We start from the raw sequence: 15,261 nt of genomic DNA, 5'->3' as shown, positions 1-15,261 counted from the left end.
ATCTATGTCGGCTCGTCCTTCTGAATTATCACTCATTGATATTCTATATGTCTTCTCATATATTAATTTTGTGCCCATTCGGTCACAACCCATCCTCAACAAGGGTATTCTGTTGAACGCCTCCGTTAAGATCCGAGTGTGCTTCGTTGTGCGGCCTTGCTTGTTCCATACTCCCAGAGAGTGAAGTCTTAGAGACGTCGTCATTGCCGCTTCCTCTATGTAAAGGTTGAGAGGTGCTAAGCAAAGAAGAGTCTCCAGAGCCGCTGTGGGAGTGGTCCTCATTGCTCCTGTAACACTGAGACACGCCATTCTCTGAACGTGTTCAAGTTGCAGGGCTGTTGTTTTTTGTCTGGCTCTGGGCCACCAAACTAAAGCTCCATAGCACAGCATCGGTCTGACTATTGCCGTGTAGATCCAAAGGGCGATCTTGGGATTTAAACCCCACGACCTTCCCACCACCCTACGACATTGCCAGAGAGCCGAGCGTGCCTTTTCTACTTTATCATCTACATGCTTCTTCCAATTCAGTCGCCAGTCCAATACAACTCCCAGGTATTTGACTTCGTCCGAAAGTTGAAGCGTTGTGTTAAATATTTTTGGCATCTGTAGTGTGCCAATTTTCCTTTTCCTGGTGAACAGGATTAGTTTCGTCTTTTCTCCATTAACGGAGAGGGTATGTCTGTTGCACCATTCCTCGACTATTTTTACTGCAGCTTGCATTATCTCACATAATGTATCTGCGTTTTTTCCTGTTAGCAGAATGACTAGATCGTCCGCGTATCCAATTGTGTGGTAGCCAAGATCATTGAGGCGTCGTATCAGGCTGTCAACGACAGTATCCCACAGTACAGGAGAGAGAACTCCTCCCTGAGGACATCCCCTGTCTACAACAGCCTCGATCTCAGTGCCACCTACATTAATCATTACTTCCCTGTTCCTCAGCATACTGGCCACCCACCTACTTAGGGTGGGGTCCACGTCGTGCTTTCGTAGGGCTAGTTCTATGCTTTTGAAGGTCGTTTTATCAAACGCTCCTTCAATATCCAAAAACATTCCTAAGGTGAAGAGTTTGTTCTCCATCGCCCACTCTATACGGTTTACAACTGTGTGTAGGGCCGTATCGGTGGATCTTCCTTGGATGTAGGCATGTTGGTTCGGATGTAGAGGTTGCTTGCTCAAAGCAGTCTCCCGAATCTCTTTTTCGCTTAGTCTTTCTAGCGTTTTCAGCAAGAATGATGTTAAGCTAATTGGTCTGTAGGATTTAGCCAAGGTGTAATCTTGTCGTCCTGGCTTAGGTATAAAGATAACCTTTACTTTTCGCCATGCATTCGGTATGTAGCTGAAAGCCAGACACGCCCGAAGCATTGGCAACAAAATAGGGCGTAGTCTGCTCATTCCCCTCTGCAGGAGGGCGGGATAAATACCGTCAACTCCTGGAGATTTGTATGGGGAAAAGCTGTCCACTGCCCACTCCAGTCTTGCCTCCGTGACTACCTTTGCAGCCAGCGCCCAGTCCTTCGGGGAAGGTTGAGTACCGACTACATCCCTTTTGGAATGGGAGGTAGTCCGTGTGCTGCCTGGAAACATGGTCTGCAGCAAAAGTTCTGCGGACTCTTCTAAGGTGGCTGTAAAGGTGCCATCTTCTTTCTTTAGGAAACCTGGTTGATGTGTGTGGTCCTTCGAGAGAACTCTCTTCAGCCTTGCGGCCGAAGCAGTCGACGTTATGTCGCTGCAGAAGGATCTCCACGTTTCCCGTTTCCTCTTTCTTAATTCTTTTTTAAACTCTTTCCGGTGCTCTTTATAGGCTTCCCAGTCTTCAGTTTTCTTAGTGTTTTTTGCTCTATTGAAAAGTTTTCTTAGCCCCGATTGAAGTAGGCTGAGCCTTCGGTTCCACCATGGTGTACCTTTGCCCAGACCTTCCTTCTTTAGGGGGCAACTTTTCTCATACGCTGACATTAGAGAGTCGTTGATAATGGTCAAGGTTTTCTCTATGTCTTCTGTCGAAATGTATTCCGTTGGTATAGACTGCACGGAGGTCCCCAGTCTGTCGTCCAGTTCTTCGTTGTATAAAGCCCAGTTCGTCAGCCTAGGGTTCCTGTACGTCTTTATCTCCATGTCTATACATTTTGATGTATACATGATCCATCTATGGTCTGACACTGACGCCTCTTTAGAGACGTGCCATCCCATTATATATTGTGAGATATCCCATGTAGCCAGTGTAATATCTATTACTGACTGACTACGTGATGTTACGAAAGTTGGTTCGCAGCCTCGGTTGAGAATCTCTAGATTTGTTGATAAAAGATATTCAGCTAGTGTTCTTCCTCTATCATTAGTGTCTTTGCTCCCCCACAACAGACAGTGGGCATTCGCATCGGCACCGATGATGAGGTTTATATTTCCGGTATCACAGTGTTCCACCAAGTTCGCCATTTCCCATGTTGGACATGGTTCCTGTGCTCCCTGTGGTAAGTACACAGATGCTATTACCAGTTGCTCTTCGCCTCTTCCTATGTTACACTTAACATTTACCGCAGTCACATCCCTGGAGCTGACCTGAGGTAGGAGGACGGCTTTGATTTTCCTCGGAATGTAGACGCATGTCCTTGGAGATTCTATTGTGGTACCTGAAACAACAGTGCCATTTAAATTGCTCAACCCTGCGATCCTGGATTTTACAATCCATGGTTCTTGGATTATTGCTATAGTGTTCTGCATCTTGTCTAGACGACGACACAAAACAGTCGTCGCCATGCGACAATGCTGCAGGTTGATCTGAATGAAATTTATCTGCTGCAGCGCCATCTCTGCAACCAAAAATCCCATAATTGTCCTAGGAGACACGAGGCACATTCTCAGGCGGGCCCGCCCCCACTGGTAGAGGCTTCATCCCCTGGGGTTTCTACCTCTTCCATAGGGGTCCGCCCTTCCTGAGCCGACGCCTCGTTCTCCTTGAGTTTCAGGTTGAAAGAGGACAGCATATAATTAATTCTGCCCTCTCTCTCCCTGATTATCTTGGCCTCTTCCATCCCAAGACCAAACACAAAGAGGTTGCCTGGAGAGGCAGCCTCGGGTTTGGCCTCGCGATGGAAAAGAAGCCATTTTTTGACGTGGGCCCATTGGTTCTGACCCTCCAGGCGGCGAAGTACGACTCCTGCATCCACCGGTGGTCCCGGTATCCACAGGGTCGCCCTCACCAGCCTTGGTAGCTCAGCCAAGGGGACCACGTTAAGTTGTGCGCCCTCCCACAAGGGTGTTAGGGAGCGCACTGTTTGTTGTAGCCATTTCAGGGACAACTCGTCTTCACAGGTTATCCTTAGGACTTCCCCTGTGTACTTCATGCCCCTGAAAGTGGCTGCTTGTCTACCCGATGCCAAGCACTGGTCCAGTTGCCTGTCCAGCGCTCCCATCAGGCCCTTTTGTACTATATCCACCTGGCCAGCAGTCAGCTTACCAAGTGGATGCTGCACATCAATCACAGCTACACGGAGATGACTTGCAGCCGCCTCCCTGTAGCTCTGTTCTCTAGAGGTAGTCTCCTGCCTCCTCATCCTCTTTTGCTTCTCAGCTGCCGGAGGTGTGGAGGTTGAAGACCTCACTCTCTTCTTTGACCCTGAGGTCTTTTTCCCCGCGGGTTGTTTAGGGTTGGCTATCGTAGCCTGCCCTTTACCCTTGAGGTTTATCCCGGAGGAGGATGGACCCGGTTTCGGCGGGTCGGTATTCGCCGCCTCCGCCTGCAAACGAGCCTTCCTCCGCCTTTTTACCTCAGCCCCGCAGATTCGCTTCCTCCTAGGAGGCTGCGACCCCACATTGGCTGGGTTTCCTGTTTGAGGTGCACCCGAAGGCACTTCCTCAGTGGTTTTTTTATTGTTTTCGATTTCCATAATCTGGATTTTGATTTCGTCCTCCTGCGTCCCCACCCACCACGGAGTCCAACAAGGGGACGCCGAACTTCGACGTCAGGGCTAGCAGAAGGATATAGCCCCCAGGGAAGCTCATCCTGCAGTACGCAGCCTCAACTAGTGAGGTTACTCGTGCTCAGACTACACTTCCCCCAAGGACTCACCCTGTCGGCGGTCTGACCCGACGACACAGCCGATTGATCTGAGATGGGTTAGTCTCGACCTCCCGTTTTGGTGGAAATCCAGGCCAAAGAGGCGTGTTGCCCAGCCTTGGTGACACACTGCACCAAGGGGGGCTCAACCTCCAGGATTCCTTCATCCCACCTTACGGGTCTCCACGCACGGCACAAACACGCGGGAGCTTGTCCGCGGGGCTGTTTTGACGACCCCACACCAGGGGTTTAATCCCGGGGGGGCACGTTTAGTTCCAGCCCTCCTCTACTGAACCGCCTTCGCGGCCGTCTAAGCCGACAACCACCAAGGCATGTCCAGGCAAGACGAGCCTCAGCCCTAACCTACATATCTGGAGAAGGGAAAAATCCAGGTCGGACTTCCACCACCCCCAAGAGTGTTTAGTTCCCGGGGGCATATCCGCCCTCCCCAGACCCCCCTTCCCCAGACAATGCCGGTCTCCCCCTATCCGCAACACTGGGGACGCGCCTGATAGGTAACTCAACCCACAGGAACTTCATAAAGTAAAAATTCTTGTATGTCTTCACATTTACAGATTCTTCCTTCAATTAAAATTGAAACTGACAAAGAAATAAAAAATTTTGGCTTTTCATGTTTCGAACTGGGCTCGTTCTAGAATCACATCAACAGTAGTAATTCTTTCTTTTTTTTTGTGTATTTCGACTAGACTTCTTCTAGAAATTATTTAGGTCTTCCAAGAATCTCTTCAATTTTTATTACGTGTTTCTTCAATTCTGACTCCTCAAAGAAGTCAAAATTCTTTCATATCTTCACAATTTCCAGCCAAAATTCTTCCTTTTTTTTCTTCACATTTCCAGATAGAATTCTTCTAGAATCGCCGCGAACTCAAGTTAATTAATTTCTTTATTCAACATTAATCTTGTCTTGACAATAAATTTTGTCGGTAAACAGAATCCTTCTAGAATGTTTTCTTTTCTAGATCTTTCGAAAATATTATTAAATCTATGTTTTTCGATTTCTTTCTTCAATTAAAATTGAAACTGACAAAGAAATAAAAAAATTTGGCTTTTCATGTTTCGAACTAGGCTCGATCTAGAATCACATCAACAGTAGTAATTCTTCCTTTTTTTGTGTATTTCGACTAGACTTCTTCTAGAAATTATTTAGATCTTCCAAGAATCTCTTCAATTTTTATTACTTTTTTCTTCAATTCTGACTGCTCAAAGAAATTCTTTCATATCTTCACAATTTCCAGCCAAAATTCTTCTTTTTTTTGTCTATTTCGAATAGAATTCTTCTAGAACTTCCTCCGATTTTTTAAGAATTCTCTTCAATTCTTTACTTCTTTCTTCAATTCTGACTTCATAAAGTAAAAATTCTTATATGTCTTCACATTTCCAGATAGAATTCTTCTAGAATCGCCGCGAACTCAAGTTAATTAATTTCTGTATTCAACATTAATCTTGCGTTGAAAATAAATTTTGTCGGTAAACAGAATCCTTCTAGAGTGTCTTCTTTTCTAAACCTTTCGAAAATATTATTAAATCCATGTTTTTCGATTTCTTTCTTCAATTAAAATTGAAACTGACAAAGAAATAAAAAATTTTGGCTTTTCATGTTTCGAACTAGGCTCGTTCTAGAATCACATCGACAGTAGTAATTCTTACTTTTTTTGTCTATTTCGAAAGGAATTCTAAAAATTCTTCTGATTTTTTCAGAATTCACTTCAATTTTTTGCTTCTTTCTACAATTCTAACTCCATCAAGTCTCGAACTCAAGTTAATTAACTTCTCTATTCAAGATTAATATTGCATTGAAAAAAAAATTTTTCGGAAACAGGATCCTTCTAGAATATCTTCTTTTCTGGATCTTTCGAAAATTTTATTAAATTCGTGTTTTTTGATTTTTTTCTTTAATTAAAATTAAAACTATACAAAGGAATAAAAAAATTTGGCTGTTCATATTTCGAACTGGACTCGTTTTTTAGAATCACATCGTAAGTAGTAATTCTTCTTTTTTTTGTCTATTTCGAAAAGAATTCTTCTAGAAATTCTTCCGATTTTTTAAGAATTCTCTTCAATTTTTTGCTTCTTTCTTCAATTCTAACTCCATAAAGTCAAAATTCTTTTAAGTCTTCACATTTTCAGAGAGAATTCTTCTAGAATCATCTCGTACTCAAGTTAATTAACCTCTCTATTCAAGGTTAATCTTGCATTGAAAATAATTTTTTTCGGAAATAGGATCCTTCTAGAATATATTTTCTGGATCTTTCGAAAATGTTATTAAACTCGTGTTTTTTCATTTCTTTCTTCAATTAAAATTAAAATTAGACAAAGAAATCAAAAAAGGTGGCTGTTCATATTTCGAACTAGACTCCTTTTCTAGAATCACATCGTAAATAGTAATTCTTCTTTTTTTGTCTATTTCGAAAAGAATTCTGCCAGAAATTCTTCCGATTTTTTAAGAATTCTTTTCAGTTTTTTGCTTCTTTCTTCAATTCTAACTGCATAAAGTCAAAATTCTTTTAAGTCTTCACATTTCCAGAGAGAATTCTTCTAGAGTCATCTCGTACTCAAGTTAATTGACTTCTCTAATATTCAAGGTTAATCTTGCATTGAAAATAAAATTTTTCGGAAACAGGATCCTTCTAAAATATCTTCTTTTCTGGATCTTTCGAAAATGTTATTAAATTCGTGTTTTCTCATTTCTTTCTTCAATTAAAATTAAAACTAGACAAAGAAATATAAAAATTTGGCTGTTCATATTTCGAACTAGACTCGTTTTCTAGAATCACATCGTAAGTAGTAATTCTTCTTTTTTTTGTCTATTTCGAAAAGAATTCTTCTAGAAATTCTTCCGATTTTTTAAGAATTCTTTTCAATTTTTTGATTCTTTCTTCAATTCTAACTGCATAAAGTCAAAATTCTTTTAAGTCTTCACATTTCCAGAGAGAATTCTTCTAGAATCATCTCATGCTCAAGTTAATTAACTTCTCTATTCAAGGTTAATCTTGCATTGAAAATAAAATTTTTCGGAAACAGGATCCCTCTAGAATATCTTCTGTTCTGGATTTTAAAAAAATTTATTAAATTCGTGTTTTTTGCTTTCTTTCTTCAATTAAAATTCAAGCTAGGCAAAGAACTACAAAATTTTGGCTTTTCATATTTCGAACTAGACTCGTTTGCTAGAATCACATCGTGAATAGTAATTCTTCTTTTTTTTCTCTATTTCGAAAAGAATTCTTCTAGAAATTCTTCCGATTTTTTAAGAATTCTTTTCAGTTTTTTGCTTCTTTCTTCAATTCTAACTGCATAAAGTCAAATTTCTTGTAAGTCTTCACATTTTCAGAGAAAATTCTTCTAGAGTCATCTCGTACTCAAGTTAATTCACTTCTCTATTCAAGGTTAATCTTGCATTCAAAACAAAATTCTTCTCTGGATCTTTCGAAAATATTATTAAATTCGTGTTTTTTCATTTCTTCCTTCAATTAAAATTAAAATTAGACAAAAAAATAAAAAAATTTGGCTTTTCATATTTCGAACTGGACTCATTTTTTAGAATCACATCGTAAGTAGTAATTCTTCTTTTTTTGTCTATTTCGAAAAGAATTCTTCTAGAAATTCTTCCGATTTTTTAAGAATTCTCTTCAATTTTTTGCTTCTTTCTTCAATTCTAACTCCATAAAGTCAAAATTATTTTACGTCTTCACATTTCCAAACAGAATTCTTCTAGAATCATCTCGTACTCAACTTAATTAACTTCTCTATTCAAGGTTAATCTTGCAATGAAAATAAAATTTTTCGGAAACAGGATCCTTCTAGAATATCTTCTTTTCTAGATCTTTCGAAAATTTTATTAAATTCGTGTTTTTTGATTTCTTCCTTCAATTAAAATTAAAACTAGACAAAGAAATAAAAAAATTGGCTTTTCATATTTCGAACTGAACTGGTTTTTAGAATCAAATCGTAAGTAGTAATTATTCTTTTTTTGTCTATTTCGAATAGAATTCTTCTAGAAATTCTTCCGATTTTTTAAGAATTCTCTTCAATTTTTTACTTCTTTCTTGAATTCTAACCCCATAAAGTCAAAAATTTTTTAAACCTTCACATTTCCGTATAGAATTCTTCTCGAATCGTCACGAACTCAGGTTACTTAACTATTCAACATTAATCTTGCATTGAAAACACAATTTTTTGGAAACATAATCCTTCTAGAATATCTTCTTTTCTGGATCTTTCGAAAATGTTATTAAATTCGTATTTTTTCATTTCTTTCTTCAGTTAAAATTGAAACTAGGCAAAAAAATACAGATTTTTCGCTATTCATATTTCGAACTAAACTCGTTTTAGAATCACATCGATAGTAGTAATTCTTTCTTTTTTTTTGACTATTTCGATCAGTTCTTCCAATTTTTGAAGAATCCTCTGCAATTTTTTACTTTTTTCTTCAATTCTAACTCCATAAAGTCAAAATTCTTTCATATGTTATCATTTCTAGAAAGAGTTGTTCTAGGATCGTCTCGATTTCCTGTTAACTAAGGTTTCTGTTTAACTTTAATCCGGCGCAGAAGATTGTCTTTCTTAAACAGAGTCCTTCAAGATTGTCTTCTTTTCTGTATCCTTTGAGATTGTTTTTAAATCCAAGTTGTTTAACTTCCTTTTTCAATTCTGACCCCACTAACAAAAAAATATCTTCTGTTTCCTTCATTTCCAACTAGAATTTTCTGAAATGAATCAAACTCGGGGTAGGTAATTTAGTTTCGTACTGAAGTTGTAATTGTTTCTTTTATTCACTTTTTTCTCCAGTAGAATTTCTCTACAATCCTTCCAACCCTTCCAGAATTCTGTTTGACTTTTGATTTCTTCTAGATCCTTAAAGAAGTAAAATTTTTAGAACTCACGGGACAAAGATCTAGATAGGGAGATATTTTTTGAGGATGGTGCACGAACAGACAGGTGGACTTGAAGATTGAACCTTTACCGCTTTATCTAGTAAACACTTCGTCACCGTGATAATAGAGGGCGACCATTCTTTCAGCTAAATAAGACACAATCGCAATTCCATTGGCTGTTTGTTACGTCCTCGAAAAGAACATCCACACAGAGCTTATCACTTCGAGTTAGTTTTCCGGCGATAAATCCAGCGACCATTATTATGCTACTGTTATCAGCTCTTGAAATAATTCTCATTAGTAACGACCAATTAAACATGAATTGCACCGGATTTAGCCAAGAGTGGCTCCCTCCAACTACGAGAACTCCGTACCCGGAGAAAATATCGACTTTATAGAGTCGTTACCCCCGCGGACAAATGTTACCTGCTTTTTTCGTCGACGGGTGAAGCACTCTGTAACAAATTTGTTTACACCTCTGATCCGGCTTCATATGAACGTATTGTTGTTGTGTCACTGCAATCCGGCATTGATGCAAAAATATGTAATTTCCGTTCCGGAACGGCGGCGGGAGTGGATTTCGGGTCTTGGATTTGTTCGACGTGTTCCCATTCCCGCGTCCGCGTTGATTTATGCCGGCTGCATTTTAAAATATGTTGTTTGCGCGAACAAGCCGGAACGTGTTCGTTGTGTCTACACAATCGATAGACGAGTCATTACCGGCGAAACCAGGTTAATCTGAGAAAACCAATCAACAAGGTCGTGCCCGAAGCTGAAAATTAGCCATTACGGGTTTTGATTAAAATGAATCCGAGGTGGGAGTCCCCGAACACTAAGCAGGACGTTGTCGAGAACACTCGCTTTATTTACTCAAAGTGCGTTATGAGTTTTATGTTATGAAAGGCCGTCTCGGAGGGGTAGTTTGCCGGAAAATTACCCCGTTTTTTTAGAGCGGTAGATGAAGAATCGCCGTTTATAACGGATAGGTCACAATAGCAAGAACCGATGAACTTTAATTGAAACCATAAATTATAAACAAGGAAAAATTCGAGGTCTGGATTAATAAATTCCCGGAGGATGATCGGGATGGCGCCCGGGTAATCGGACGGATTAAGGGGACAAATATGGAGATGCCGGGATTTTCGGCTCGAGATAGTTCGCACAACATAACATCGATTTTTCGCTGACGTGTAACTAGATTAATAAAATTTAAGCACGGCTGTACGAAGTCGTGCTAAAAAAGAGACCCAGATATTATCTCGAGATTTTCAAAAATAACTTATCGCAGTTCCATCAGGAGTTCGCTCTATAAAGTAAACTCTAGAGTGAGACTGGAGGCTGTGCCCTGATAAATGTGCGCAAAAAATGTCGTTTGTTATACAAATCACGAACTTTGTTCGCAGATTTAAAATTTCAGATAAAATTTCAAACTCCGACAAAGTAAGTGGTTCATAAAAAAGAAAATTAATAAATTATTAAGATTCCTCGTCGGGCGTCCTTTGCCTGGAAGAGCGCAATTTTACTCCCATTCAAAGCAAGTTGCGAACTCTTTGAGCCGACGTTGTATTACTAAATACCTGCTCTAACTAACAATGGCCTAATCCCTTTTTCAATGAAATACTTACTTTCTCTGCGTTAAGCCAACCTCATATTCATTGTTGATTTTAAGTAGATGTAGGTGCCCAATTCTTCCAGGAAAGTGTGTATGCGTTCAGACCCTACTCCAGCAGCTAGAATTTTGCGCGCTCTCAACTAATTTTAATTAAAAAATTAAATAGCACCTTTTTAATTCGGGTGGCACTTAATTAACAACCCCTTTCTTCCCGATAATTGCCCGCAAACGAGCGTCAAGGTAAATCCAAATCTCAAAAACCCCCCGAAATTTGCTTCGCTCCACCTCCTCATCCCACCAACGCAATTAAAAAAGCGACCTCCGGTGTCGCTACAAGCCCATCCTGTCGGAATTTACGACCATTAAAGTCCAAAACTGCAGCGCCTCGTGAATATTCATAAATAAATAATTTACTTCTTGTAACAGGCCCGGCCGCATATGCAGGCCGCTAAAACCCGGGAACTAGGTGTCTGTATACATTAAGTGTTGCATAATTATTCGGAGAATTTATGAAGTTTGGGGGAAGTTCTCAGTTTGAATGGGGACGGTCTGTAAACAGGTGTTTTTGTTTCAGGCTCTTTTACAAGCACATGATGTTGTGGCGCACGAAATTTACGGCGAAGACGCTATGCGGGTCACGCCTCCGCCGTTACTGCCGTACCTCAACGGGGGTGACGACCTGGAAGGGCCCAACGGCGAGGTCGAGATGGAAAACGTAACCAGAGTTAGGCTGGTTCAGTTCCAGAAGAATACCGACGAGCCGATGGTGAGTGGACGGGATTAGGGGCGGTGAAACAATGGGCGGTGTTTGACGGCGCGCGGACAATGGGCGCCCATAGGGGCGGAATTACCTTAAGGCTTTACCTTACATTCATAAAAGATGTCAAAGGATTACAAGGGCTTTCGTTACGAAAAAATTAACATACTTTGGAACACTTCTTAAAAATTCTAACACTTTTCCAGAATCGATAAATTCATTTCAAACTGAATTTTAATTTTTCGGGACCATCAACATGTTGGAGGAAATGAAGAACTTGCTGTGTCCCTTTTTAAAGACAGTGTAACGGAATGTGATCCCTTTTCAAATCCTGGTCACGGCACCAAAATCTGGGCACTCGAGTTTTAAACTAAACATCAACTCATCTATTTGTGTCCGTAGATTCCCTTTTCGAATCCTGGTCACGGCGCCAAAATCAGGTCATTCTGCTCAATTTTAAACTAAACATCAAATAATCGACTTGTAATCGTGTATTGTCTCAGAAATTAAGATCTCATAATGCGTTTTTAGCTTTCTAAAGATAATATGGCGAAATGTGTTCCCTTTCCGAATCCTGGTCGCGGCACCAAAATTTTATTACTCTGCTCAATTTTCAACGAAACATGAAATAATTGACCTGTGACCCGAGATTGTGTAAGAAATGAAGAACCCGTTGTGTTTGCACCTTTTAAAGACAAGATAACAAAATGTGTTCCCATTTCGAATCCTGGTCACGGCACCAAAAATTGGTCACTTTGTTCATTTTTAAGATAAATATAAAATAATCGTTTTGTAATTGTAGATTGAGTACCAAATGATGGAACTGCAATGTGTATGTACCTTTTTAAAGACCATATGACGGAATGAGTTCTATTTTGTATCCTGGTCACGGCACCAAAATTAGGTCATTCTGCTCAATTTTGAACTAAACATCAAATAATCGACTTGTGATCGTATATTGTCTCAGAAATTAAGATCTCATAGTGCTTTTTTAGCTTTCTAAAGACAATATGGCGAAATGTGTTCCCTTTCCGTATCCTGGTCACGGCACCAAAATTTGATTACTCTGCTCAATTTTAAACGAAACATGAAATAATTGACCTGTGACCCGAGATTGTGTAAGAAATGAAGAACCCGTTGAGTTTGAACCTTTTAAAGACAAGAAAACAAAATGTGTTCCCATTTCGAACCCTGGTCACGGCACCAAAAATTGGTCACCTTGTTCATTTTTAAGATAAATATAAAATAATCGTTTTGTAATTGTAGATTGAGTACCAAATGATGGAACTGCAATGTGTTTGTACCTTTTGAAAGACAATATGACGGAATGAGTTCTATTTTTGTATCCTGGTCACGGCACCAAAATTAGGTCATTCTGTTCAATTTTAAACTAAACATCAAATAATCGACTTGTGATCGTAAATTGTCTCAGAAATTAAGATGCCATAGTGCGGGTTTAGCTTTCTAAAGACAATATGGCGAAATGTGTTCCCTTTCCGAATCCTGGTCGCGGCACCAACATTTGATTACTCTGGTCAATTTTCAACGAAACATGAAATAATTGACTTGTAACCGGAGATTGTGTAAGAAATGAAGAACCCGTTGGGTTTGAACCTTTTAAAGACAAGATAACAAAATCTATTCCCATTTCGAATCCTGGTCACGGCACCAAAAATTGGTCACTTTGTTCATTTTTAAGATAAATATAAAATAATCGTTTTGTAATTGTAGATTGAGTACCAAATGATGGAACCGCAATGTGTTTGTACCTTCTGAAAGACCATATGACGGAATGAGTTCTATTTTTGTATCCTGGTCACGGCACCAAAATTAGGTCATTCTGCTTAATTTTAAACTAAACATCAAATAATCGACTTGTGATCGTAAATTGTCTCAGAAATTAAGATCCCATAGTGCGGGTTTAGCTTTCTAAAAACAATATGGCGAAATGTGTTCCCTTTCCGAATCCTGGTCGCGGCACCAACATTTGATTACTCTGCTCAATTTTCAACGAAACATGAAATAATTGACTTGTGACCCGAGATTGTGTAAGAAATGAAGAACCCGTTGTGTTTGAACCTTTTAAAGACAAGATAACAAAATGTGTTCCCATTTCGAATCCTGGTCACGGCACCAAAAATTGGTCACTTTGTTCATTTTTAAGATAAATATAAAATAATCGTTTTGTAATTGTAGATTGAGTACCAAATGATGGAACTACAATGTGTATGTACCTTTTGAAAGACAATATGACGGAATGAGTTCTATTTTTGTATCCTGGTCACCCTCACCAAAATTAAGTCATTCTGCTCAATTTTAAACTAAACATCAAATAATCGACTTGTGATCGTATATTGTCTCAGAAATTAAGATCTCATGGTGCGTTTTTAGCTTTCTAAAGACAATATGGCGAAATGTATTCTCTTTCCGAATCATGGTCGCGGCACCAAAATTTGGTTACTCTGGTCAGTTATCAACTAAACATGAAATAATTGACTTATGACCCGAGATTGTGTAAGAAATGAAGAACCCGTTGTTTGAACTTTTTAAAGACAAGATAACAAAATGTGTTCCCATTTCGAATGCTGGTCACGGCACCAAAAATTGGTCACTTTGTTCATTTTTAAGATAAATATAAAATAATCGTTTTGTAATTGTAGATTGACTACCAAATGATGGAACTGCAATGTGTTTGTACCTTTTGAAAGACAATATGACGGAATGAGTTCTATTTTTGTATTCTGGTCACGGCACCAAAATCTGGTCATTGTGCTCAATTTTAAACTAAACATCAACTAATCCAGTTGTGATGGTATATTGTCTTGGAAATAAAAGGTCCATAGTGCGCTTGTACCGTTTTAAAAACAAAATGGCGAAATGTCTTCCCTTTCCGAATCCTGGTCGCGGCACCAAAATTTGATTACTCTCCTAATTTTTAAACTAAACATGAAATAATTGACCTGTGACCGAAGATTGTGTAAGAAATCAAAGCCCTTCTGTATTTGAATCTTTTAAAGACAAGATAACAAAATGTGTTCCCATTTCAAATCCTGGTCACGGTACCAAAAATTGGTCACTTTGTTCATTTTTAAGATAAATATCAAATAATCGTTTTGTGAGTATGAAATGATGGAGCTGCAAAGTGTTTATACATTTTTAAAGACAATCTGACGGAATGACTTCTTTTTTTTATATCCTGGTCACGGCACCAAAATCTGGTCTTCCTGCTAAGTTTTATACTAAACATCAAATAATCGACTTGTGGTCGCAGATTGTTTAAGGAATTATTAACTTGTATTGTGTTTGCACCTTTTTGAAGACAACATGGCGGAACGTGTTCCCTTTTCAAAACCTGGTCACTATACCGGGTGTCTGGAAAATGGCGGATTAACTCTTCAGTACGTTATGTACGGGGGTTTCCAGATAATTAAAAAATTCTTTATTATATACTTTACGAAAAAAAAAGACCGATTTTGGCAAATGACATACCTTCTAAGAACAGATAGGGTGGGTGGGCGGGGCTAGTATTTGCTAAGATAAGACTGATTTTGGCAAATGAAATATCCTCCAAGAAAAAGGAGGGCGGGTGGGCGGGGCTAGTACCTGCTAAAATGAGACCGATTTTGGCAAATGACTTACCCTCAAAGAAAAGAGATGGCAGGTGATCAGGGCTGCTAAAATAAACGGATTTTGGCAAATGACATACCCTCTAAGAAAGGAGAGGGTGGGTGGGCGGGGCTAGTACTTGCTTAGATAATACTGATTTTGGCAAATGAAATGGCCTCCGAGAAAAGAGAGGGTGGGTGGGCGGGGCTAGTACTTGCAAAGATAAGACTGATTTTGGCAAGTGACGTATCCTGTAAGAAATTTAATTGAATTATTATAAGAGAAGACACTAGAGGCTCCAAAGCACTTTTCAAAAAAAAACGAGGTTATAAAATTA

At 39.3% G+C, this 15,261-nt stretch overlaps 1 protein-coding gene across 5 annotated transcripts in view; it reads left to right on the top strand.

Moving 5' to 3' along the window:
* The window catches only part of LOC135125190 (peripheral plasma membrane protein CASK), a 265,800-nt gene that overhangs the window by 237,731 nt on the left and 12,808 nt on the right, over positions 1-15,261 (top strand). For all 5 annotated transcript variants that reach the window (XM_064050580.1, XM_064050583.1, XM_064050584.1 and 2 more), the window contains one exon: positions 11,136-11,327. In XM_064050580.1, the coding sequence (XP_063906650.1) occupies positions 11,136-11,327 (192 nt within the window). The remainder of the gene's footprint in view (positions 1-11,135; positions 11,328-15,261) is intronic.

The sequence above is a fragment of the Zophobas morio genome, unplaced genomic scaffold (assembly GCF_036711695.1).
Source record: "Zophobas morio isolate AGI-343-1 ecotype UQ-CSIRO unplaced genomic scaffold, CSIRO_AGI_Zmor_V1 ptg000008l, whole genome shotgun sequence".
NCBI classification, from domain to species: Eukaryota; Metazoa; Arthropoda; class Insecta; order Coleoptera; family Tenebrionidae; genus Zophobas; species Zophobas morio.
This window is presented reverse-complemented; position numbering and strand designations above follow the sequence as displayed.